The sequence below is a fragment of the Megalobrama amblycephala genome, linkage group LG4, assembly GCF_018812025.1.
Source record: "Megalobrama amblycephala isolate DHTTF-2021 linkage group LG4, ASM1881202v1, whole genome shotgun sequence".
Lineage (NCBI taxonomy): Eukaryota > Metazoa > Chordata > Actinopteri > Cypriniformes > Xenocyprididae > Megalobrama > Megalobrama amblycephala.
The window spans coordinates 51,717,513-51,741,358 of NC_063047.1; the positions used below are offsets into that span (position 1 = coordinate 51,717,513).

General features: G+C 38.1%; 1 protein-coding gene across 7 annotated transcripts in view; it reads right to left on the reverse strand.

The window, feature by feature from the left end:
* LOC125267874 (sterile alpha motif domain-containing protein 3-like) overlaps positions 1-23,846 on the reverse strand; it is a 46,032-nt gene that overhangs the window by 4,334 nt on the left and 17,852 nt on the right. For 3 of the 7 annotated variants that reach the window (XR_007184726.1, XM_048189906.1, XM_048189905.1), the window contains exons 1-3: positions 5,707-6,830; positions 1,912-4,619; positions 29-1,042 (exon numbers count right to left, since the gene is read on the reverse strand). Coding sequence is in view for 2 of the 7 variants with exons in the window: in XM_048189906.1 (XP_048045863.1) it covers positions 29-1,003 (975 nt within the window). In the remaining 5 variants the exon portion in view is untranslated. Of the gene's footprint in view, positions 1-28; positions 1,043-1,911; positions 7,638-8,189; positions 8,274-17,266; positions 17,459-23,846 lie in introns of those variants that run through there. The other 4 variants (XR_007184724.1, XR_007184723.1, XR_007184725.1 and 1 more) reach the window with 2 other exon arrangements.

Sequence of the window (23,846 nt, forward strand, 5' to 3'; positions counted from 1 at the left end):
CACACAGAAACAAATCAACACAGTTTACCTGTCTCTCCGTAAAAAGTGCAGGCCATCGGACTTTCATTTGTGACACTGGTGGCTCCTCCTCAACGACTTCTTGTCTTCTCAAAGAATATGTGCTACTCATAGCAGCATCAACAAAGGTGATGTCTGGAGTCCTCTTCTTCATCTCATCAGCTATTTGCTCTCTTTCTTTATCTAAATTTTCCTTGTCTTTGCCCTGAGGTAGATCTGGAAGAAAATTTGTTTCACAACGTCTAGGTTTCTTCACTTTGTTTCGCTTTCCTCTCGTCTCCCCAAGACCTCTCTTTTCAGAATTCACTTTCAATTCCTGACAACCTGCATCTCTCAGCTTTTGTCTGTAGTTTCCCATCTTAAACTTTAAACTAATTTTCCACCCATACCATCCAGATGTGGAGCTTGGCTCTTTAAGACAGGGGTGTTTTTCAATTAAGGCGGCCGCTACACTGTCAATCTCTTCATTCCCAGGGTAGGCTTTGTATGAGTATATGGTTTCTGCAAGTTTCTCAAGGATCTCAATCTTCATGTCCCTGGGAATTGACAGAAGTGTTCCATCCTTTCGAAATGCCTCATTACCATGTCTTAGCCTCAGCTCCACATCATATGTAAAAACTGGGATGGGAAAGGCAGTTGGCCATGGCTGCAAACGGGTGGCAGATGGCTCTGAATGGATGCTGGGTGAAGAAGTTGATGGAGATGATGATTCACTTAAAATTACAGTGTCTAAACTGGAGTCTGAGAGTGTATCTGGAAAGGTGGTGAAAAGGACCTTCAGTGTCACCTTGTCTTTGGGCAGATCAGCTAAATGTGTAAGGTTACAGAAATCATGGAAATCTTCATCTTCATATTGAAGGTCAAAAGGGTCTTTCAGCTGGAGCATGCTTTTAAGTTCAAGCTTGAGGCCATCAACAGAATCTGGAACAGGATCAAGTCTAACTTTTTGAATGTTCTGTGGGGAGATGATCACGCGAAACAGCATTTTGTTATAAGAATAGGAAATTCCAGGGTTTCTCTTCAACTGGGGAAAGAGTAAAAAGATGTGACTATATTGATTGATGATTACATTCTTTAAAGGTTTAGTTCACCCAAAAATGAAATTTCTGTCATTAATTATTCACTCTCGTTGTTCCACACCCGTAAGACCTTTGTTCATCTTCGGAACACAAATTAAGATATTTTTGATGAAATCCGAGGGTATCTGATCCACACATAGGCAGCAACGTCATTGCACCATTTGACATCCAGAAAGGTAGTTAAAAACATGGTTAAAATAGTTTGACTGCAGTGGTTCAACCTTAATGTTATGAAGCAACGAGAATACTTTTTGTGTGCAAAAACAAAACAAAAATAGCATACGTAGCGAACTCAATGCAGGCCTCCTTGTTTATGTCCAAACACCAACTCAGTAGCAGATGCTGAACATGTGAGCAGCACAACACATGCATGTGATGCTGACACAGGACCCAGCCAAGAATGAGCCGGCATTCGGTCATAAGCAAGGAAGCCTGCACTGAGTTCACTACATATGACAATGGTTCAAATTGTTGAATGAAATCTTTATTTTTGTTTTGTTTTTGCACACAAAAAGTATTCACGTTGCTTCATAACATTAAGGTTGAACCACTGCAGTCACACTGACTATTTTAACCATGTTTTTAACTACCTTTCTGGATGTCAAAAGGTGCAATGACGTTGCTGCCTATGTGTGGATCAGATACCTTCAAGTTTGATCAAAAATATCTTAATTTGTGTTCAGAAGACGAACCAAAGTCTTACGGGTGGGGATCAACATGAGGGTGAGTAATTAATGACAGAAATTTCATTTTTGGGTGAACTAACCCTTAAATGTGAACACCTAGAAAATCATGTGCATTTCAACAAACGTACCTTAGTGAAGCAAGAAGGTTTTTGGTGTGATGTATAGCTTTCCAGCTCTTACATATGGATAAAGTGGATGGTATCCATTAAGCTCCTGGGGTTCCACAACCTGCAGTTCAGAAGTGCAATTACTCGTCAGCTCATAACTTCGCAAATGCTCTATGTACCAGGCTTTGAAAGGTTTGAGGATGAATGACACTTTGTTGTTAACAATTATCATTTTAACAATCTCGCCAAAGTCAGGCAGTCCACTGGTGTGCCCTACAGACAAAAACATTCCCTCCGAGTACTTGGTACCATTAATGCATGCATGGGTTGAAAGAAATACAGTGTTTGTGTTTCCATATTTATGCTCAATGGCCTGCCTCACTGAACGTTCAAGTGTGTCAGGTGAAACGACAGCAACATGTCCTACTTCTAGATCAGGTTTGAAAACACTTGGCAAATCAAGGTAGTAAGCCAAAGCAAGCTGGTGCTTTTTGGCCTGAGTGAGCAAGACATTCTTGAAGTTTTTACCATCATGTACAACTCTCTTAAAGAAGTTGTGTTTCGCCTCAAAGCGAATAGTCCAAAAATCAGTCAGAGGCCCAAATCGACTAATCATTTCAGGATAATGTTCTAAAAAATGATGCTTCGGGAGAATGTGGAAATCTGGAAAACACTCTTTCAGCAAGCACCTGTGCTCTGAGATTTTGGACTCCAAGTAGCACAGTGTCTCATCAGTGAATTGTCCAGTAGCTAGGAGCTCAACAATATCTTTCAGATCTAGTATGATTTGCCAAATTTTGTCTCCTTCTGGTACTCTGTGACCCATCATCAATGGCAGTAGCCTTAACAGAGTCCAGTTTTCATGGCAGTTTCCACCAATTGAATGTTTTGACACAAATGTCTTTGAAATTTGTTGTGGTTTGTTAGTTTTATCAGTAAACTTGAAAGGAAAAGACTTGATGATGTCATTAAGGTCATCTAATGTGAAGTACCTTTTGGAAATAAGGGACTTTATGCAAAGACTTAACTCTGTTGGTACTATACCTTCAAACAGGTCATGCATAAAATCTGGAGGAAACCCTTGCACTGTCTGGAAATAATTAAGTTTATCAAGAACACAGTCTCTCTTTACTCCATCCAGAGAAACCAGTGAATTCGTCTTCAATTCCTCAAGGGTCTGTTTGTGAGTTTCAATCGTCCTGAGTGGAAACACCCCCTCTCTGACTTCATGCAAGTCAATATCCTTGCGACTAGCTAGGCAAAATCTGCAGAATTTATCAACATTGAAACTTTCTTGAAAGCCAGCTAGTGAGTGGGCCCCCAAGTTGTCCGCTGACACATACAACACAGAACCCTTGACACTTGTTCCCAATTTTTGAACATACAATCCGTCCTCTTCAAGGACTTGAATGTCCCTAATCAGTGGTTGAAAAATGGCATCATAGCCATAATTCTTTACATCATTGCTATTACACAGACAAGCCAGAAAAATTGACTGTACTGAAGACCTATACTGTGCTGGCAAGTTTGATATCACCCAATACACTGCACAGACCTTATGCTTTTTTTTTGATGTTCCCAGTGGGTTACATACCTCATAGTCATCTATATACATCCCAAGTGCAATGCTTAAACTCTCTGAGGAGAGCAAAGGATTGCCTTTGCAGTACAGTCCATCTCTGTATGTCTTAATCTGACCGGACTGGTCAGCAGTTTCCTGCAGGACTTTATCCAAAATGTCATCACGGTTCAACAACTCGGTCAAAACTTTCAAAATTGGAATATAAACAAACTTTTTTTGAGAGGACGATTCTAAAAAATATTCAACTGGCTCAATTACTTTGAAGTTGTCCTTGTAATAAGTGGTTCTTTTGTATTCGGTTGCAAACGGGCCACTCTTTGAAAGGGAAGTTAGGGGATTTGTTTTTTCGACTATCTCAGCTAAGGCAGCAGTCACTTCATTGGTTAATACACAATTGTGCTTAACCAATACACTTTCAATTATTCTTGGAGTGAACTCTTGCACAATTGAATAAACACTGCAAAGCTCATTTACAATTTCCTGTGTGGTGGCTTTTGAGACATGTAGAGTTGTTTGCATGCGAAGTAACAGTGATGCTACTTTGTGTTTAACCAAATCCTGTAGGTCTTGGACATCTATGTCACTATCTACTGTTGAGCAATCTAGGCTGAATGAATGGATTTGAGAGTCTGTACTGTCAGGGTTTGAATCATCAGGAATGCAAGTTTGATACAAGTCTGTTCGAAAATCTTTCAAAGTGCTGTGGTGATGTTTCTTACTTTTATGAGCATGGAAAGTGCTGTACACACTGGTCTGGAAACTACAGTCTTGAAAGGGGCACCTCACTGACTCTTTCTTTTTAATGTGTGTTTTAAGATGTGCAAAATACTGTGAAACACTGCAAGCCTCTGAATAATTACACAGGTCACAGCTCACATTTGAGGTTGCTTTAAGAAATTTTGAGGAGGCTTGAACACACTGACTATGGTCGCGAGTTAAATGCTTCTTCAGAGACAGTTCACTCCTAAATGTGCATACACAATCTTTATAGATGCATGGGAGTGGACAGTGACTTGCCTGATGGCAGTGTTTCAGCTTATAGTGTGTGATTAGGGTACGCTGGTTGGGCGAGGAAAATCTACAAATCTTGCAACACCACCTCATCGATATAGAGTTGTGCTTCCACTGTGCTTGCACTGTACTGATCCTGCAAATAAAAAAAAAAAATTCCAGCCAAGTACACATACACATTTTACACACAGAAATATTCACTGAACATCTACATCCCAAATACAATGAGCAAAAAAATATCAACACTTTATTTTTATGGCTGAGTGATACATTTAACATTATAGTGATGATGTTGCTGGCAATTTAAAATTGAGCAATGCTGTAAATTTAGCTTTTATTAGGTGAAATTTTTCTCTATAAATAACGTAATACTGAATTTCATGATTCTCTCTAACACAAAAGATATAACAGTTTAATCATGTGATTATTAAACTAAAAAAAGTTTCTGTTTTGACATTGCATTAATACAAGATCAGCACACAAGTTAGCTATACAGAAGACCGTTTGCACGTGCTCAAAAACATTTAGACTGTAACGTTAGGTAATTTGAAAGAATAACAACTGAGCATTTAAGAAACAGCACTTTTATAATATAACAACAAAGTAGAAGTAAATGTTGTTGCAAGCATGTATAATAAAAATGCATATTTCTCATACTAAACACAAATATGGACTGGCGGCGCTGCTTCAGATATTACTGGTCATTCGGTGTTTCTATATCCGTGTCCCAATTCAGTGGCTGCGTCATCCTGAGGTCGCATTTGAAGGCTGCATACGTCGTCCAGTCGGTCTCATTTAACGTTAGATTTAAAAGAAATAAAAAAAATTAAGTATTTTATACTTCACGAGGAACAACAGTCAATTTTATTACGGTTATTTTTCTTAAATGACTAGATGACGAATGCAGCCCTAAATGCGACCTCCGGAGGGCGCAGCCTCTGAAATGGGACACAATTTATGATAAAAGCTAACGATATTGAGATCCGATTAAGAACACACTAAAATGTCACTTATATGTACACTGATTTATCTATTTGTCAATATTAACTTAGCCTACAATAGTCATAGACAACTTCTCGTTCTGTTCATGTCTCGACAGCTCGGTATATAAAATTGTCTTAGTTCACAAAATGTGATTGCCTTAAATCAAAACGCGGACGGTGAGCGCTAACGAAACGAACCTAAATTAACATTAAATAAAGCAGAAATCAGTGTATACTTACTCATTTCAATATTTGCAGTCCATAAACTCCATCTGTACTCGTTCAAAAGCGGGCTCCTTCTTCATCTTTTCTTGCATGTTCAGCAACGTCTCGTGCAGAAAATGGCGGATGGCGCGTCTGTCTCAGATTCGGTAAAATAGTACGTCATCATGACGTTAAGATTCTGGCACATGCGCATTTGAAAGGACATTGACAGAACTTATGTTTTGTTGTTATATGAACACGTTATTTAAAGTTTTAAATTTCCCTTCAAGTTGAGGTTGGTATAACTCATCCTTTTGTGTAGTGAGACACTGCAAGTTGACATGACATGATTTTATTTGTCCACCTGACTAAAACCCAGAATCATTTTTTACAGTGCAGCAGATCTATTTGTTCCATGGCTAAACAAAATGGTATCCCCCCATTGGTTTCTCCAAAAAATTGAGTCTTCTGTACTGGAATGAGTCTCTTGCAAGAAAATGTACTGTGCCTGTTGCCTTTTGCAAAATACAAATATAGCCTTTCTCTTAATACTGTCTCTAAGCCCCCTGGTATTTAACGAAATAAAAGAAAACTTAGAACAAAATGTAAACATAGTAGCAGCAGTAGTATACTACAATTAGCTAGAACAAGCAAACACACCACAATAAATGTGTGACAATGGTCACAATGGTCCCTTGAAACATAACTTCACGTGTCTCATTCGTTCACATTAATGAAACTCATCGAATACTTCCAAAGCATTTTGCATTCTTATGGGAAAATATGTACATTTTCTATGAACCCAAAAGGCCCACGAAAATATTCCCTCTTCTTCTGATCTCTTGCCTTGCCTCTTGCCACAAACTTTTGACAACGTTTCATTTAAGAGCACAGAGAGATTCGTGATTACACACTACACAGAGCGCGATATCTGAGTGACTTGTAAATCACTTGTATTATGAATGTTCTCTCGCATTACAATAATGTGCTCTCGACTTTAGTAATTAAAATATGTCACAGAAACCTGCAGGTATGATCAATTTTATATCAAATTTTAGGTGTACTTAGTAACAGAATATGATTTTACAAGTAGCGAAGTAGATTACCTTCATTTGTACTTAATTACCAAAAAAACTACTTAATTACAGTAAAATGAGTAGCTGTAATTCGTTACATCCACCTCTGTTTACAGCTAAAATATACTACTGCTACAACTGATAATAATAATAATAATAATAATAATAAAGCTAAGGACATATTTTTTCCAATATTTTCCGACTTCTGTCTCTCCTCTTCCTTTCTCTGCCTCTTCAGAGCTTCCGTGAACATATTTTTTTCTTCCAACCTCTGCTTCTCATCTTCCTTGCTCTGCCTCTCCTGAACTTCCTTGTACATCTCATTTGTATAATGTTCTCCTCCATTCTCCATAACCATTGTTTCTATCTTATCCAGCAGTTCAATAACCTGTGATGGATTTTTATCTTTGTTATTGAAAACATGATACCTGTATTTACACTGTTTAACAAGCTCTTTAACCTCCCCGTTTTCAGCCAGAAACTCCTCTATAGGTATATCTAGCTGATCTCCTCTAGTGAACAGAATGATGGAGTAATTAGCAGCTTTTTCTCCAAAGTTCTCCTGAATCCATTTCATTGTTTTTTTCTCCTCGTCTGTGAATCTAATGTCCAGTCTGATGACCAGCAGAAATGCATGAGGACCAGGAACAGACATGTCGACACATTTCTCAATCTCATCCTTCAGCTGTTTTTCACTGATTTTTGTATCAAACATTCCTGGAGTGTCAATCACTGAGATGCTTCTACCTTCCACCTTCTTCTGATGTTTCTGGGATTTATTAGTCACAGATTCAAAAGACATTTTTTCTACAAACACCCTTTCTCTCAGGATGGTGTTTCCTGATGCACTCTTTCCAGCTCCAGTTTTACCAACCACTATTATCCTGAGATCTGACAAAATAAAAAGAGAATTTTTTTTGTTATTAACGTGTGTTTCAAATGCATGACCTTTGACTGCTTGAGTTCAGATTTCTTTGATACTTTCTTCTCTTATTTCATTACACCCTGTCACTTTCATTTACTGCCTTCGACTTTACAAGTAATGATTCAGTTTTTAAAGATATTTATACTGCGATTTTACAACTAATATCAAAGATATCTACAATAAAATATTGTCAAGTAATTTCTATGAATTTACATTAGAAAAAGATTGTGTACTAAATGTAATTGTAATTCAAGAATCTCTGATTAACTTTTTCTTGGTGAAATTGTAATATATGATATCTCTAAATGAATTCCAAGTGAAAAAAAATATATATATATATGATTTGAGATATCACTGCTTTACACAATTAGTTAGGACTATCATGTTGAGGGAGTAAGATTTGATGACTTCATCAGTTTTCCATAATTGATGCCACTTGTCTTTTTCAGTCATTAGATCAGTGAAATTGTCCTGTAAGCTGTTGATTATTTGATTGATCTCTTCAAATATGTTCTTACCCTTTAACTCTCTCTGTCCTGTGATGGTGCTGAGTAGCAGTATGATGATGACCGGCAGAACACACCAGCAGAACACGAGACACACTGTCAAGCAAAAAGACACAAAAACAAGCATTTGTGGTTAAAAAGTATATATAAAATATACATTTTTTTTAGAAAATGACCAATCGTTTCTTTAGATAAGACTCTTATTCCTCATCTGGGATCGCATAGAGCCCTTTGAAGCTGCACTGAAACTGAATTGTGTCCACTATATGGTGAAGAAACCTCTGCTCTCATCCAGAAACAATCTCCAGTATATTCAGTTGTCAGACAAGACTGGAACTTAAAACGGGACTGGCTTCTATTGTAAGATGAAACTAAAAAAAAAAGAGCTTTTTGGCAGCAAACCCACCAGATGGATTTGGTGCACACATGGATAAAAAGTGCTCCATCCCCACGGTTAAATATACTGCTGGATCTTTAATGTTGTGGGCCTATTTTTCTGCTGGAGGTCCTGGACATCTTGTTCAGATACATGGTATCATGGATTCTATCAAATACTAACAGATAAAAAATCAAAACCTGACTGCTTCTGCTAGAAATCCAATATCCAATGGGCCGTGGTTGGATCTTCCATCAAGACAATGATCCAAAACAAACATAAAAACCAACAGAAAAATGTGTCTCTGAGCACAAAATGAAGCTTCTGCCATGGCCGTCCCAGTGCCCTGACCTGAACCCTAAAGAGAATGAGTGGAGTGAACTGAAGAGAAGAAGCACCAACATGGAGCTGGAATCTGAAGGATCTGGAGAGATTCTGCTTGAAGGAATGATCTCTGATCTCTTGTCAGGTGTTCTCCAAACTCATCAGTGTAATATGTAACGATGTAGTGGTTATTAATCAATTTATGGGTAGATATATGAATATGATAGATCATAAATCTTTATGAGTTATGATGATACATATACCGACCCAAGGGGGAATTAAACATATATTGCGAATCAATTACAACGAATTGTAATTGATTACATATATGATTAGTTCAGGTTCAATAATTATTTAGAGAAACTACCAGCTCGTCCAGCAAACCGTTGCTTCTCATAGAATATTATGAACAGAGTTATTCTCTGGCCATGAGAACAACTTGCTATTATAGCATCAAAGCATAAAACGATCGAAAAACGTTAAAGTGACTTGGTCTTCAGTTGAAAGAACAAACAGAACAATCGAGCGTGAATAACGTTTTAATATATGTAAACTACGAATACAGAGGTTATACGTCTAAATATATATACAAGAATATACACACATATGTACAAGAGTGGAAGTAGAGAAGGAAAGAGAGAAGGCAAGTAGCAAACTTACAAACAGTCCTTGAAGCCAGCACGGAAATCAGTTTCATCATCTAAGATTGAGAAACGGCAGTATACTTGCATTGGTTGTGCGTGTCGAATTTCAGTTTAGCGCTGGTGCAGTTCATTGGCTTCTTCCATTCCGCGGGAAGGTTTGAACTGAGGACTTGAGAGTGAGTTTCGCTGGAAGATGGCGGTCCCGAAGATGAGCGCGATGGCAGCGCGTGGTCACCGGAGATGTCCGGGAGAGACGTGCACGAGGTGCTCGTGAGACAATCGGGAGAACGAAGGAGAAGGTGTGTGTTGTTGTTTTTATGGAAACCCAAGCTAACACACCTCCTGAATTGTAGCGGCCAATAGATGCGCAGCACTATTTGGCGGGCAAAGTTCCTTTGTTTGGTCTCCTAGCTGAATTTGCCTACTTAATGGCTATCAGATCGGATTTCGAGATGGAGTACGTTCTTCACAGTATCATTAAACACATAGAAAAATGCATTCGTCAGCTATGTGACATATCTCAGTGAATAGCTCGAGTCCGGAGCTTTACGGAGAGATCAAACTCGATACATCAGAAATGCATATAAAAGAAGTTATGGTTTACAGACAAAATTCTATCATTAAAATGCACACTAGCACAAATACACTCATTTAAACACTAGGAAACATGCATACGCTTCAAAATACAGGATGGGTATATGTTGGCATAGTTGTATTTTACATATACAGTCAAAAATATATGTTTGTGTGTTTCTGTATGTGTCTGTGTGTGTGTTTTTGTGTGTGTGGGTGTTGGAATGTGGATCTGGCCCGTAGTCCACATGAGGGGCCCCTTTGATGTCCTAAGAGCAAGGAAATTGGGCCTCCTGTGTTACCTCGGAGGGCAACAAAGGTGTCAAGTGGGCTCATCTTTGGCAGACTGTTCGGAGCCGAGATGAGGTTTTACAACCCAGTCCAGCATGCTAAAAGCGTTCTGAACATTCCAAAGTTTATTGATTATCCTGATACGTGTGCATATGCTACATCAGGCATTATAGGTGAAGACTCAGAGCTGTTATCTTGGCAAAAGGAGGTTGCAAAAAGTGTTGAATAAAAGGGTGCCAATAATTCTGAGCACAACTGTACATGTTTTTTTTGTATACTTCAGCGGCTGAGGAGAGTGTTGTGCTGTTTGATGATGCTTTGTCTTTTGCATCCTCAATATGTGTGGATTGGTTCAAGTTTTTGACACTTAATCACACACATTACTTGTGCATTGTTTGTTTGATGGAAGTGGAGTGGAGTAACTCCCCTTGACTGCAAGGATTTTAAGTGCTATGCTGAGTCCTGCTTCCCAGGATGCCTGTCTTTACGGTCCGGTCTGAGTTCTTTCTGGATGCCCCCTATGGAGACAAGTGCATTAGAAACTCGGTTTAGATAACAGACAGCTTGCCGGCCAGACTAGATTACTGAGGTAGGACCAGGTTGGCCTCCCTAGTGGCATTAGGGGCAGACTATGCTCCCCTGAGAAGTGACTGGCCGGGGCTCCCTTTGGCTCCCTGGCCACATTCCCTTAAAGGGACCCCTTCTGTTTGAAGTTGTTGGTTCCAAACCTTTGAGCGGCCTTGGTAGGGCTCTGGATATTTCTGGGGGCCTCTTTGAGGCTTATGGCTTGGGTGTTGGCCATAGGGAATGCTGTCACTGCCAGCCTAGCCTATTAGACCCGTAGGATGAGTGATTTTGACATTTCTGTTGAAATTGTCCATGTGTTTTTTGTCAGCCATTCTTTGGAATGTACTCCCCTCAGCATGGTGACATTGGTATTTCGTTCCCCATATGCGGTAAGACACAGTGCGAGTTCCCTTTCGAAAGGGAACGTCTCAGGTTACGCATGTTGTGTTGTGGTAAAAATGACAACAGGGTAGTGTCAGTAGCTCACTGAGTGCAGCCATTTGACGTCATCGACGTAGAATGCATTGTGCATCTAAACAAAATGGCGCCCCCATTGTCCAAATATGTCATGGATTTTTTAAATAATGTAAATCTTTAATGGGTTTTCTAGTACATATTTCAATAAGAGACATCATCATTTACAAATAAAAATTTCCTGATAATTATGAGTTCACCTACAGGACAACCGGCAGATTACACCTTTATTCAAGTGCAATGTGTATAACATAGGCTCCTGTCTGCTCGATTGCTCCTGTCTGCCTTGCTGCTCAGAGTGGTTTGCATCTGTAACTTCGTATATCTTTGTTTTGAATCTCTTACTTTTATTCATTGTTGCTTATATTATTATTACTTTATATATAATATTGCCTACCACATTAATCTGACGTCGCTAGCTTGTAATCTTTGAATCTAAATCGCTGTTACAATGCGTTTGCATCTCGCTAGCTTGTTAACTTGTCATCAGTCTCTTGCGCGCTCCTTTTTCAACGTGTTCATCAAACAGCTGTGGTAACTCGGATCAGTCTACAAACACGGTGAGTCATGTCATCCTCTCCCAGCATTGTCTCATGTTCCATTTGCCACATGTTCAGCATAGCTCTCTCTGTCAGCGACGAGGGATTTACATGTCATAAATGTAGGGAAATAGTCAGGCTGACAGAGAGAATCTCAGAATTAGAGACACGTATCCAAACTTTAATTGAGGATAGTAAGAATGCAAGTGCTTCAGATACTGATCTGGATGCGACTAGCTTAGTGAACTCTGTACATTGTTCGGTTCCGGCTGTAGAGCCCACGCAGCAGGGCACTTGGGTAACGGTGAGGCGGCCTAGCTGCGGAAAACACCACTTTTCCGTTCCAGTAAGAACATCAAACAGGTTCTTCCCACTCAGTGATGCCCCCACTGAGAATCCTGTTGAAAGTGCCCTAGTTATTGGTGATTCTATTACATGGAACGTGAAAATAGAGACACCAGCCACCATAGTCACATGTTTGCCGGGAGCCAGAGCACCTGACATCAAAGCAAATTTAAAAGTGCTGGCTAATGCTAATTGTAAATACTCTAAAATTATTATTCATGTCGGCACTAATGATGTTCAACTTCGCCAGTCGGAGATCACTAAAATTAACATTAAAGAGGTGTGTGAACTCGCAAGTACAATGTCAGGAGAAGTAATTTGCTCTGGTCCCCTTCCTGTTTGTCAGAGTGATGAGATAGTTAGCAGATTATCATCACTCAATGGCTGGCTGTCTAAGTGGTGTCCACAGAATAATATAGGTTTCATAGACAATTGGAAAAGTTTTTGGGGCAGACCTGACCTGTTGAAAAGAGATGGTATTCATCCCTCCCGGGATGGTGCTGCTCTTCTCTCTAGTAATATGGTACATAGTCTTAGAGCTGAAACATGACAAACTGGGGCCTAGGTCAGGAAAAAGCAGCAGACAGACTGGCTAAACTGACCGTCTGCTAGCTGCCTCTCGTTACAGAAGTCAGATAATTCCCAACACATAGAAACTCTTACATCTAGATATTATCACATAGAGACTGTGTCTGTACCCCGAATTAGTAAAAACAAAAAACTTCCAAACCCATTTAATGGTAAAAATTTAATTGATGTTCAAAAATAAAAAAAATAGAGATAATAATGATAAACAAATGATAAAGCTTGGGTTGTTAAATATTAGATCCCTTTCTTCAAAAGCACTTATTGTAAATGACATTATCACAGACAATAATCTAGATGTGCTGTGTTTGACAGAAACTTGGCTAAAACCGTACGATTACATTACTTTTAATGAGTCTAGTCCTCAAGGTTATGATTATCGTGATTGTGTTGCTGTAATTTATAGTAATATTTAAAGTATCAGCCAGAAGTCTTTCATATATAATTCCTTTGAAGTGATGGTGCTTTACGTAACATTATGTAAGTTGACATTTGTGCTGGCTACTGTATACAGGCCACCAGGACACCATACAGACTTTATCAAAGAATTTGCTGATTTTCTATCTGAGTTAGTACTGGCTGCAGATAAAGACCTTGTTGTTGGTGATTTTAATATCCATGTAGATAATAAAAAAGACACATTGGGATTGGCATTTACAGACATTCTAAACTCTATTGGAGTTAGACAACACGTGTCAGGACCCACTGATTGTCGTAATCATAATTTAGATCTAATATTGTCACATGGAATCAATATTGATGCCGTTGAAATTCTGCAGCAGAGTGACGACATCTCAGATCATTATCTAGTCTCATGTATACTACATTTAATCAAGGCGGCTAAACTGCCTCCCTGCCATAAATATGGTAGAACCATCACTTCTACCACTAAAGATCGCTTTATAAATAATCTTCCTGATCAGTTTCATCGCCTTAGCATACCAGACAGCTTAGAAGACCTCGATGTTGCAACAGAAACTATTGCCTCTGTCTTTTCCAGCACATTAGACTCAGTTGCTCCTTTGCGTTTAAAAAAGATTAAGGAAATGAATCCAATGCCATGGTACAACGAGCCCACTCAGGCCCTAAAGGTAGCAGCCAGAAAAATGGAGCGCAGCTGGAAGAAAACAAAACTAGAAGTATTTCGCATTTCGTGGAGAGAGAGAATGATTGAGTACAGAAAGGCCTTAAAAATTGCTAGATCTGCCTATTTTTCAAATCTTTTAGAAGAAAATAAACACAACCCTAGGTATTTATTTGATACAGTTGCTAAATTAACAAGAAATAAAGCTTCAACTTCTGATGTTTCCAAAGAGCACAGCAGTAATGACTTTATGAACTTCTTTACTTGCAAGATTGATAATATTAGAGAAAAAATTATAACCATGCAACCGTATACTACAGTATTGCGTCAGACAGTGCATTGTACTGTCCCTGAGGAAAAATTCATTTCATTTACTGCTTTAAGAGAGGAAGAATTGTCTAAACTTTTTAAATCATCAAAATCAACAGCATGTATGTTAGACCCCATACCAACTAAGCTATTGAAAGAGATGCTTCCAGAGATCATAGATCCTGTTCTTAATATCATTAATTCATCTTTATCACTAGGATACGTACCAAAAACTTTTAAGCTGGCTATTATTAAATAATAAATAACGTGTGTTCTGCACAACCTTTGTGTATGGCAAGGTTGCCTTCTGTCACCCACACTCTTCAACATATACTTAGAGCGCATCATGAGTGAGGCCCTAGAGAATCACTATGGCACAGTCAGCATTGGAGGAAGAATCATCACCAATCTCCGATTTGCAGACGACACTGATGGACTAGCTGGTAGTGAAGCTGAGCTGGCCATCTTAGTGAAGAACCTGGATGAAACATCTGCTAGGTTTGGCATGGAGATAAGTGCTGAAAAAAACAAAGCTGATGACAAATAGTGACAAGCAGATCACTACCAAGATCAAAGTTAGAGGAGAAGAACTGGAAACTGTGAGTCATTTCAAATATTTGGACTCTACCATCAGTGAAGAGGGGTCAAAACCAGAAGTTTTAGTGTGGACAGCGCAAACAACAGCAGCTATGTCAAAGCTGAAACCTGTATGGAGAGACAAAAATGTCTCTCTAAAAACAAAAATTAGTCTGCTGCGTGCACTTGTCTTCTTATATGCATGTAAGTCCTGGAACCTTACAGCAGAGTTGCAACGAAGAATCCAGTCACTTGAAATGAGATGCTATAGAACCATCCTTGGCATCTCTTACAAGGACCACATCACAAATGTAATAGTGAGAAACGTCATCAGGCGTAAAGCAGGCCAGTATGAGGACCTCCTTACTATAGTTAGGAAGAAAAAGCTGAAATGGTACGGACATGTTGTCAGAACCAATAACCTGTCCACAACAATCCTCCAAGGTAGTGTCCCAGGTGGCAGAAGACGAGGTAGGTAGACAGAGAAAGAAGTGGGCGGACAACATTACAGAATGGACCATGAAAAGCTTTGCAGAGACACAGGCACTAGCACATGACCAAGACAAATAGAGGGACCTGAACAGATGTTCAACAGCGCAGCGACCCAACGACCACACCAGGTCATGGGACTGATGATGATGATGATTATTAAACCTCTTATTAAAAAAACACAACTTGATCCTAGAGAATTAGTCAATTACAGGCCAATCTCAAATCTCACTTTTCTGTCAAAAATACTAGAAAAGGCAGTTTCATCACAGCTATGTTCCTTTTTAGAAAGAAATAGTATCTGTGAGGATTTCCAGTCAGGATTTAGACCATACCATAGTACTGAGACTGCTCTCGTTAGAGTTACTAATGATTTGCTCTTATCATCAGATCGTGGTTGTATCTCTCTATTAGTGTTACTGGATCTTAGTGCTGCATTTGACACTATCGATCACAATATTCTTTTAAATAGACTCGAAAATTATGTTGGCATTTGTGGAATTGCATTGTCATGGTTCAAATCATACTTATCTGACCGTTATCAGTTTGTAGTAGTAAACAAAGAGATGTCATATCAATCACAAGTTCAATATGGAGTACCGCAAGGCTCAGTACTAGGACAGTTGCTTTTCACTCTGTACATGCTACCCTTGGGAGATATCATTAGGAAGCATGGCGTTAGTTTTCACTGTTACTCTGATGATACTCAGTTCTATATTTCTTCGCACCCTGATGAAACTTACCAATTCACAAAATTAACGGAATGCATAGCTGATATAAAAAATTGGATGACCAGTAATTTCCTTCTCCTAAATTCAGAAAAAACAGAGATTCTAATTTTTGGACCAAAAACTTCTTCACGTAATAACCTAGAATACTGTCTAACACTTGATGGCTGCTTTAAGTCTTCGTCGTCAGCTAGGAACCTGGGTGTGCTCTTTGATACCAATCTTTCATTTGAAGGCCATGTTACTAGCATCTGTAAAATTGCATTCTTCCATCTTAAAAATATATCTAAACTATGACATATGCTCTCAATGAAGAATGCAGAACAGTTCGTTCATGCGTTCATGACCTCGAGGCTAGACTACTGTAACGCTCTACTGGGTGGTTGTTCTGCTCGCTTGATAAATAATGTACTCTTTACATCAGAAGAAGAATGGCATCTACGTTAATATTAGTCTTTCTGTTTATCCTGAGGTTTACCATAGTCAACCAGATCCGGGCCGTATCCAGGTGAAACCGAGGACCGGCACCTTGACAGGACTACAACGCACCCCTTAAGTATCAGCAGAGATCGAGTCAACTAGATCATCCACTGTGAAGGCCTCATCAACACGACAGCCAGTGCCACATTTCCTCAACAAACCGTCCATACCGGCGTGATGAATATGATCCTCAACTGGATGGAACCGAAATAAATACTTTCAATGTTGCAATCCTATCGGACTTATGATAGCAACCTGAATCGTAACAAAGCACTGTTTGCCAGAGGAGAACTGGCCCCCCGACTAAGCCTGGTTTCTCCCAAGTTTTTTTAAAAAATATATATACATTTGATGTCATAAACAGAATAGTGCTCATAAAGTCTGTACTAAACATTTTGTCTGTGCACCTGTAGAAATTGGCTAGATGAAGTACATAATTTGTGCTATTGTCACCCTTAATATATACCCTTTATATAGACTTATTAATATCTAAACTTGCATGTTAATTTTATTTTTTATTTTTTATTATTTTAGCATTTATTATTCACAGCAGTATGATGTTGCAGAGTTTTATAGGTTTGAATTTTATAGAGAAAAAAAAAAGAAGCCTGTAGCACAACTGTTCACTATTGACTATTGTGTTTTTAGGAAGGTGTCATGACAAAAAAAAAAAAAAAAAAAATGCGTTTTATTAAAAGTTCTTACCTGCTTTAGTTTTAGATTTGTCTGCTGTTGTCTGTTGTTTCTTCTGGCTCATTTCCCCACTTTCATCCTGTTTTTGTTCCTCCTGGCTCGTTTTCTTTCTTTGACGGACATTTTCTGATTCAAACACAGCATATGCTGCTTCTTTTTCCTGCAATGCTTGCTCTTGTTTCTCTTTCTCTTTCTCATTCTCACCTGTCAAGCAGTCCATATCATTAGCTGCAGCTCTTCATGATCATGATAAACAGCTAACAGTTAACATTTTCATAACTTTGGCTAACCTTCTATCAAGGTTCTCTCAATGTTATGAACAAACATTCTTCCAGTAACATTAATACAATGTTTGTTCAACGTTATCTGGTCTTTAATAATGTTTTCAAACACAAAAGCATCAAGCGGTTAGCACAAAAGCGTAATTTATTAAAGCAATAGCCATGGTTTACAGTGAATTTATAACAGCTAGGGGGCGTTGTTAGGCACGATACAGAGCCTTACAGTGCTTATAAATTCACTGTAAACCATGACTTCATGGGGTTATTGCTTTTATAAAATGGTTACCACACAATACAAATTAAAGCCAAAAAATATGTATAAATGCAACTTTTATGCAGTAAAATCACTAAAAGCCTTACTTCCACTTGAAAATCAACAGAAGTTACATTTATTATGCCATGAAATGGCGGCAAAGATTAGTTGCATCCCAAATTACACACTTACACTATATAGTATATACTTATGCACTATATACCCATTCATTTAGTGTATACATTTTATAAGGTTATTTTGTCATTAAACATCGGAGTCTGATCCCCCTCCCTCTCCGCAATGTAATTAAACCTGTGACAGTTGAGTGCATGAAGAGTCCAACATTCCACACTTTGTTTTTCACATTAATTTAGTGCATCATCCAGGTATTTAAAGGGGTGGTTCATTGCAATTTCACTTTTTTTAACTTTAGTTAGTGTGTAATGTTGCTGCTTGAGCATAAACAGTATCTGCAAAGTTACAGCACTGAAAGTTCAATGCAAATGGAGATATTGTCTTTTAAAGTTAAGGCAGTTTAATGGCTACAAAAATTACCGGCTTGGACTACAACAAGCTTCTTCCCGGGTTGGTGACATCACAAACCCTGCAATTAACATAAACACTGCCCACAAGAACATGAAACAAAGTGGGCAAGGCCATGTCGTGCAGCATGTGGAAGTGGTAGAGTTGTGTACACCGGACACGAGCGACGGGATGCATCAAAAGATAATAGAACCCATTATAATCTGTGATATTGTCTACACTGGATGCGGCACTGAAGACAGCTTCCAGAATCTACACTCAATGCTGGATTTGCACAAAGGCTTTTACTGAAAGAAGCAGTTCCCACTTTAAAAGCAGAAGCTGCTGTTTATGGGCTTCGAACTGTAAGTACGTTTTATTGTTTGTACATGTCTTTTAAATATATAATTCTGTTGCTATTTTTTGGTTGCATCAGTGACATAAACAAAGACCTAAGCATTTTTGCTTTGCTAGCCAGTTAGCTAAATTCTGTTGCATAATTCTCCAACAAACATCTATATTCATAGACAAACAGTTGTTCATGCTATAAATTAAACAATACCTTTACAAAAATGCTACTACTCAGTCATGTATTCAGCTACAGTAATCAGGATAAAACTGTATATTGAAAGCAAACAAACAGTGACAGAATATCTAAACACTTTGACACAAATACAAAATTAAATACCATTCATAAACATCCTTTAAAAGCTGCGATTGCAGAGTTTCTGCTTGACCCTCTCCATCTGGGTCTGATTCAGCTCAATTTGATACAGCAATATAGATGCCATTATTTACATTTCCACTGAAGCAACAAATGGTAAGGGGCGTGGCGTTTCCGGACGCTTCAGCGAATCACAATACACTGGGCCAGCTACCAACCTGCTAACCAATCTGAGCACATTGTGTATTTCGGAGCCGTTCAAATGACAGTGGAAACAGAGGTGGAGAATAAAGGTAAAATATATGAAAAATACAGCATTTTTAAAAAAAAACAAAGTATTAAGACATGTTAAACTGCGTCCCAAAAACACAATCAAGCCTAGAAAAAAAGACTAAACCACCCCTTTAAAGTGCTCTTTATCTGTGTGAATGCACTACTCGCACTATTTATACTTAAAAACGTCATAGAATAGTGCACAAGTATGTGAATTTGGACGCACATATTGTCTTTATAAGCAAGTCACACAGACTTTTATATTGAAACTTGTGAACATGGAACAGATGCAAATGACAAATGCCTTGACTATAGTGTTGTCAGTAGCTACGTTTCCATTACAGATTTGGGCAAAACTTTTGTGATCTTTTCTAAATATTGATAAAAAACTATTACGATATGACGGCGTTTCATTTTTCTCTCGTGATAAGTCATTTTCTAAAAGATACTTATTTCTGAGAGCTTTATTTGAGCATAATATTTGCCATGGCTTCTGTAAGCCCTTCTCCCTCAGTGGCGTCATTTCACCAAAAAGCCAGAGTATGGCAGACCCTGATGACGTCATCCAATCTTACTCCCTTGACGTGACAGTCCCACTTTCTTCACACAACTTTTTCCAGCACTTCAAAAGTCTGCTTATTATCCAATTTAAGTGTTATTTTAATATGGTTAACAAAAATCCTACAAACATTGTCCTTATTTGTAAAACTATAAGTAAATCAATCAAAAACCACAGCCAATCAGAACACAGTGTGGGCGGACTCTCACAGCATTTGCACGGCACCAGAGATCGCACTTGCAAGAAAATGGAAAAGTAGCCTACATAATCAAATTTACAAATTACACCATTTAAACATTACTAAAAAAAAAACATACTGAGCTACTATCTTTGTCATAGAATACACTTGTTTGTTCACAATTTGAACATTCTTGCATCTATTTGTTAATTTCAATATCTGAGGTGAATTATCCATTGTTGCTTTTACTATGGCTACAAAGCTGGGAGCACTAAATGATATTCAAACTCACATTACACGCATTTAACATTAAATAAAGCACATAAACATTACCTGAGATTATCATTGCCATACATTGTGTCGTTGTTCCAGCCGTGACTTTGCATAAAATAGAAACCGTTTTTAAATTAGAATCGTTGCGTGTCACCGTTGCGGCTGGTTAGGACAACCAGTAACTTAAACACCTCTGATTGGTCATTATTTTCAACAGAAATCCCTGTGTTTGGCTACAATACTCAACGCTGCAAAATCATATTGTGAATAGACACATTGGCAGCACCGCTGATCTTGCGTGACACAAATATTACAACAAAATCGCTTTAATTTGGGCCTACTTACTTTTCTGTTTTATTGTAAAAAATGTTACACATAGTAATATAACTCCGTTAATCTTACATGCAATGTTTCAAATGATATAAGTTGCATTGACTTCACCAGGCAGCCAGTGGAGCCAACCCTGCCATACCCAATTGACACCCCTGTTCTCCCTCTTATATGCTTCCCTGGGTGCTTCTCAATACTCCAATGGATGCTTTCTTATTTCTTCACTGCTCCAGCCTGTGACCTGGAAACCTTTTTTCTTTCTTTTTTTTTTTAAATTCCATAAATGCACCACCAGAAGGTGAGGAAGGAGGAGTTTATATTCACAGTTTATTAGGAGTTGATATTTGCGAAATTCATGTTCCATTAAGTGTAATTTAAATTCGCAATTACAATTTGCACAACTTAAAGGGTAATGGAAATGCGGCTAGTGTCAGCAGGGCATGGGAAAACCCATTGAATGTTAGGACAGGATTTCAGCGGACATTCAAACTGATTTTTTATTATGAACGTAGGACTGACCTGAAGGAAAATGCTAAATCTGAATGCAGGTGACAAACTTAGTCACTCGATCTCTCTCTCACTATACTTTTCTACATAATACAGTAAGCTTCAAAGAACAATATCAATTGAGAACAAACAGTTTACATTGCTAAGGGTGTTGTGCAGTGAAACACAGAACCTTTGGGTGAAGCGGTCATAGCCGTGTTTTATCAAAGATTGTCTTTATTATACAGGGTATGCATTGACGTCACTTTCCCACCGTAACACGCCTCCTCAGCTGGACTGACTGGCAAAAGAGCTGCTGTGTGACTGGATATAATTGGGGAAACCGTGAAAACGCGAGTAAGACAAACGATTAAACTAAAGGTTGGGCTAGTGGGACATACATGATTTTGACAACTTCTTTAAGTTAGGTTTGTAGAAAGCCTTTCTTTAAAGTACATTTTGTTTTGTATAAATTGTATCTTAATTTTAATCAACGTTTCATCAACCAATCTTACTCATGCCGTTCACTTTTCATAATCAACATAGGTGAAATTAAAAAATTATATTTTACATTAATATATAGAAATACATAGAATAATAGAACGCCGGCACGTTCTGATGGATTCTTTCCTTATGACATTGGAAACAACTTAAAGGATTAGTTCACTTTTAAATAAACTTTTCCTGATAATTTACTCACCCCCATGTTATCCAAGATGTTCATGTCTTTCTTTCGTCAGTCGAAAAGAAATTAAGGTTTTTGATGATAACATTCCAGGATTTTTGTCCTTATAGTGGACTTCAATGGCCTCCAAACGGTTGAAGGTCAAAATTACAGTTTCAGTGCAGCTTCAAAGAGCTTTAAACGATCCCAGACGAGGAATAAGAGTCTTATCTAGAGAAACGATCAGTCATTTTCGGAAAAAAACAAAAAAAACAAAACATCTGTATATGCTTTATAAACACAAATGATCGCCTTGAACGTACTTACGTTTATGCTGTATGTCCTACCCTTCCCTATTCAACTTACGGAAAAAAAACTAAACTGGCACCAAGTTCGTTCTGTAAGTAGAATAGGAAAGGTTTTTCTTTACAAAAAAAGGTTACATGTCACTGCTCTGCTTTATTAATTAATCCAGTGTGAAACCCGAACACCGCCACACAAATGTGGCTCTTTGTTAATAACTGTCCTACTCTAGGATTTAACACAGAGTAACAACTCAATACCAGTTACAAAAGACACTTTAACAGTCTGTCACAGGCAATTCAAGTTGCATTTTTTAATTAATTTCTTAAAGGGGTTGTTCAGTGTTTTTTTTCTAGGCTTGATTGTGTTTTTGGGGCACAGTTTAACATGTCTTAATGCTTTGTTTTTTGAAAACGCTGTATTTTTCATATATTTTACCTTTATTCTAGACCTCTGCTCAAATTGAGCCCGAATCAGACCCAGATGAAGAGGGTCAAGCAGAACCTCTGCAATCGCGGCTTTTAAAGGACATTTATGAATGGTATTTTTTTTTTTTTATTTGTGTCAAAGTGTTTAGATGCTGTCACTGCTGTTTGTTAGCTTTCAATATCCAGTTTTATCCTGATTAAAGCTTTACTGTAGCTGAATACATGACTGAGTAGTAGCATTTTTGTAAAGGTACCATTTAATTTATAGCAGAAAAAGTTTGTTGGTGTTTGTTGGAGAATTATGCAACAGAATTTAGCTAACTGGCTAGCGAAGCAAAAACGCGTTGGTCTTTGTTTTACGTCATTGATGCAACCAAAAATAGCAACAAAACTATACGTTTAAAAGACATGTACAAACAATAAAACGTACTTACAGTTCAAAGCCCATAAACAGCAGCTTCTGCTTTTAAAGTGGGAACTGCTTCATCTTTCAGTAAAAGCCTTTGTGCAAATCCAGCATTGAACTCTTGTAGATTCTGGAAGCTGTCTTCTGCGCCACATCCAGTGTAGAAAATATCACAGATTATTATGGGTTCTATATCTTTTGACGCATCGCGTCAGTCGTGTCCGGTGTACATAACTCTTCCGCTTCCATTATGCTGTGCCACATGGCCTCGCCCACTTTGTTGCTTGTTCCTGGGGGCAGGGTTTATGATGTCACCAACCTGGGAAGAAGCTCGTTGTAGTCCAAACTGGTCGTTTTTGTAGGCATTAACCTGCCTTAACTTTACAAGACAATATCACCATTTGCATTGAACTTTGAGCGTCGTAATTTTGCAGATACTGTTTATGCTCAAGCAGCAACATTACATGCTAACTAAAGTTAAAAAAGTGAAATCGCAATAAACCACCCCTTTAAATTATCCTTTGACTATGTTCTGGCCCGCCATCTAGTGGTGATTTTTTTTGGCCCAATGCCAAACTTACTTGCTGACCCCTGACCTAGAGCTTCTAATATGAATCTATCTGTTTTATAAGTTATTAATTTGTATGTGCCAACATACAGTTTATATATTTTTTTATTCATTAGCTATATTTGAAACTTGCAACCTTTAGTTTCAATCACAGTCTATGTTTATGTTATCAAATGCTTTAATGATAGGTGTAATGGATTTAATTTTTTTGTAACTGTAACACATTGTCAAAAATAAAGATTGAAGACCATTATTGGTATTTTTATTTTAATACTATAATAACACTGCATATTTTTAACTAAGACGGTCATTTTTTATCATAAACAGTGGTAAAATATCGAAGCATCCTAAATTCTTCTAATGAATTGCAGTTTGACCATTTAAGATTGATTAAATCCCTAATC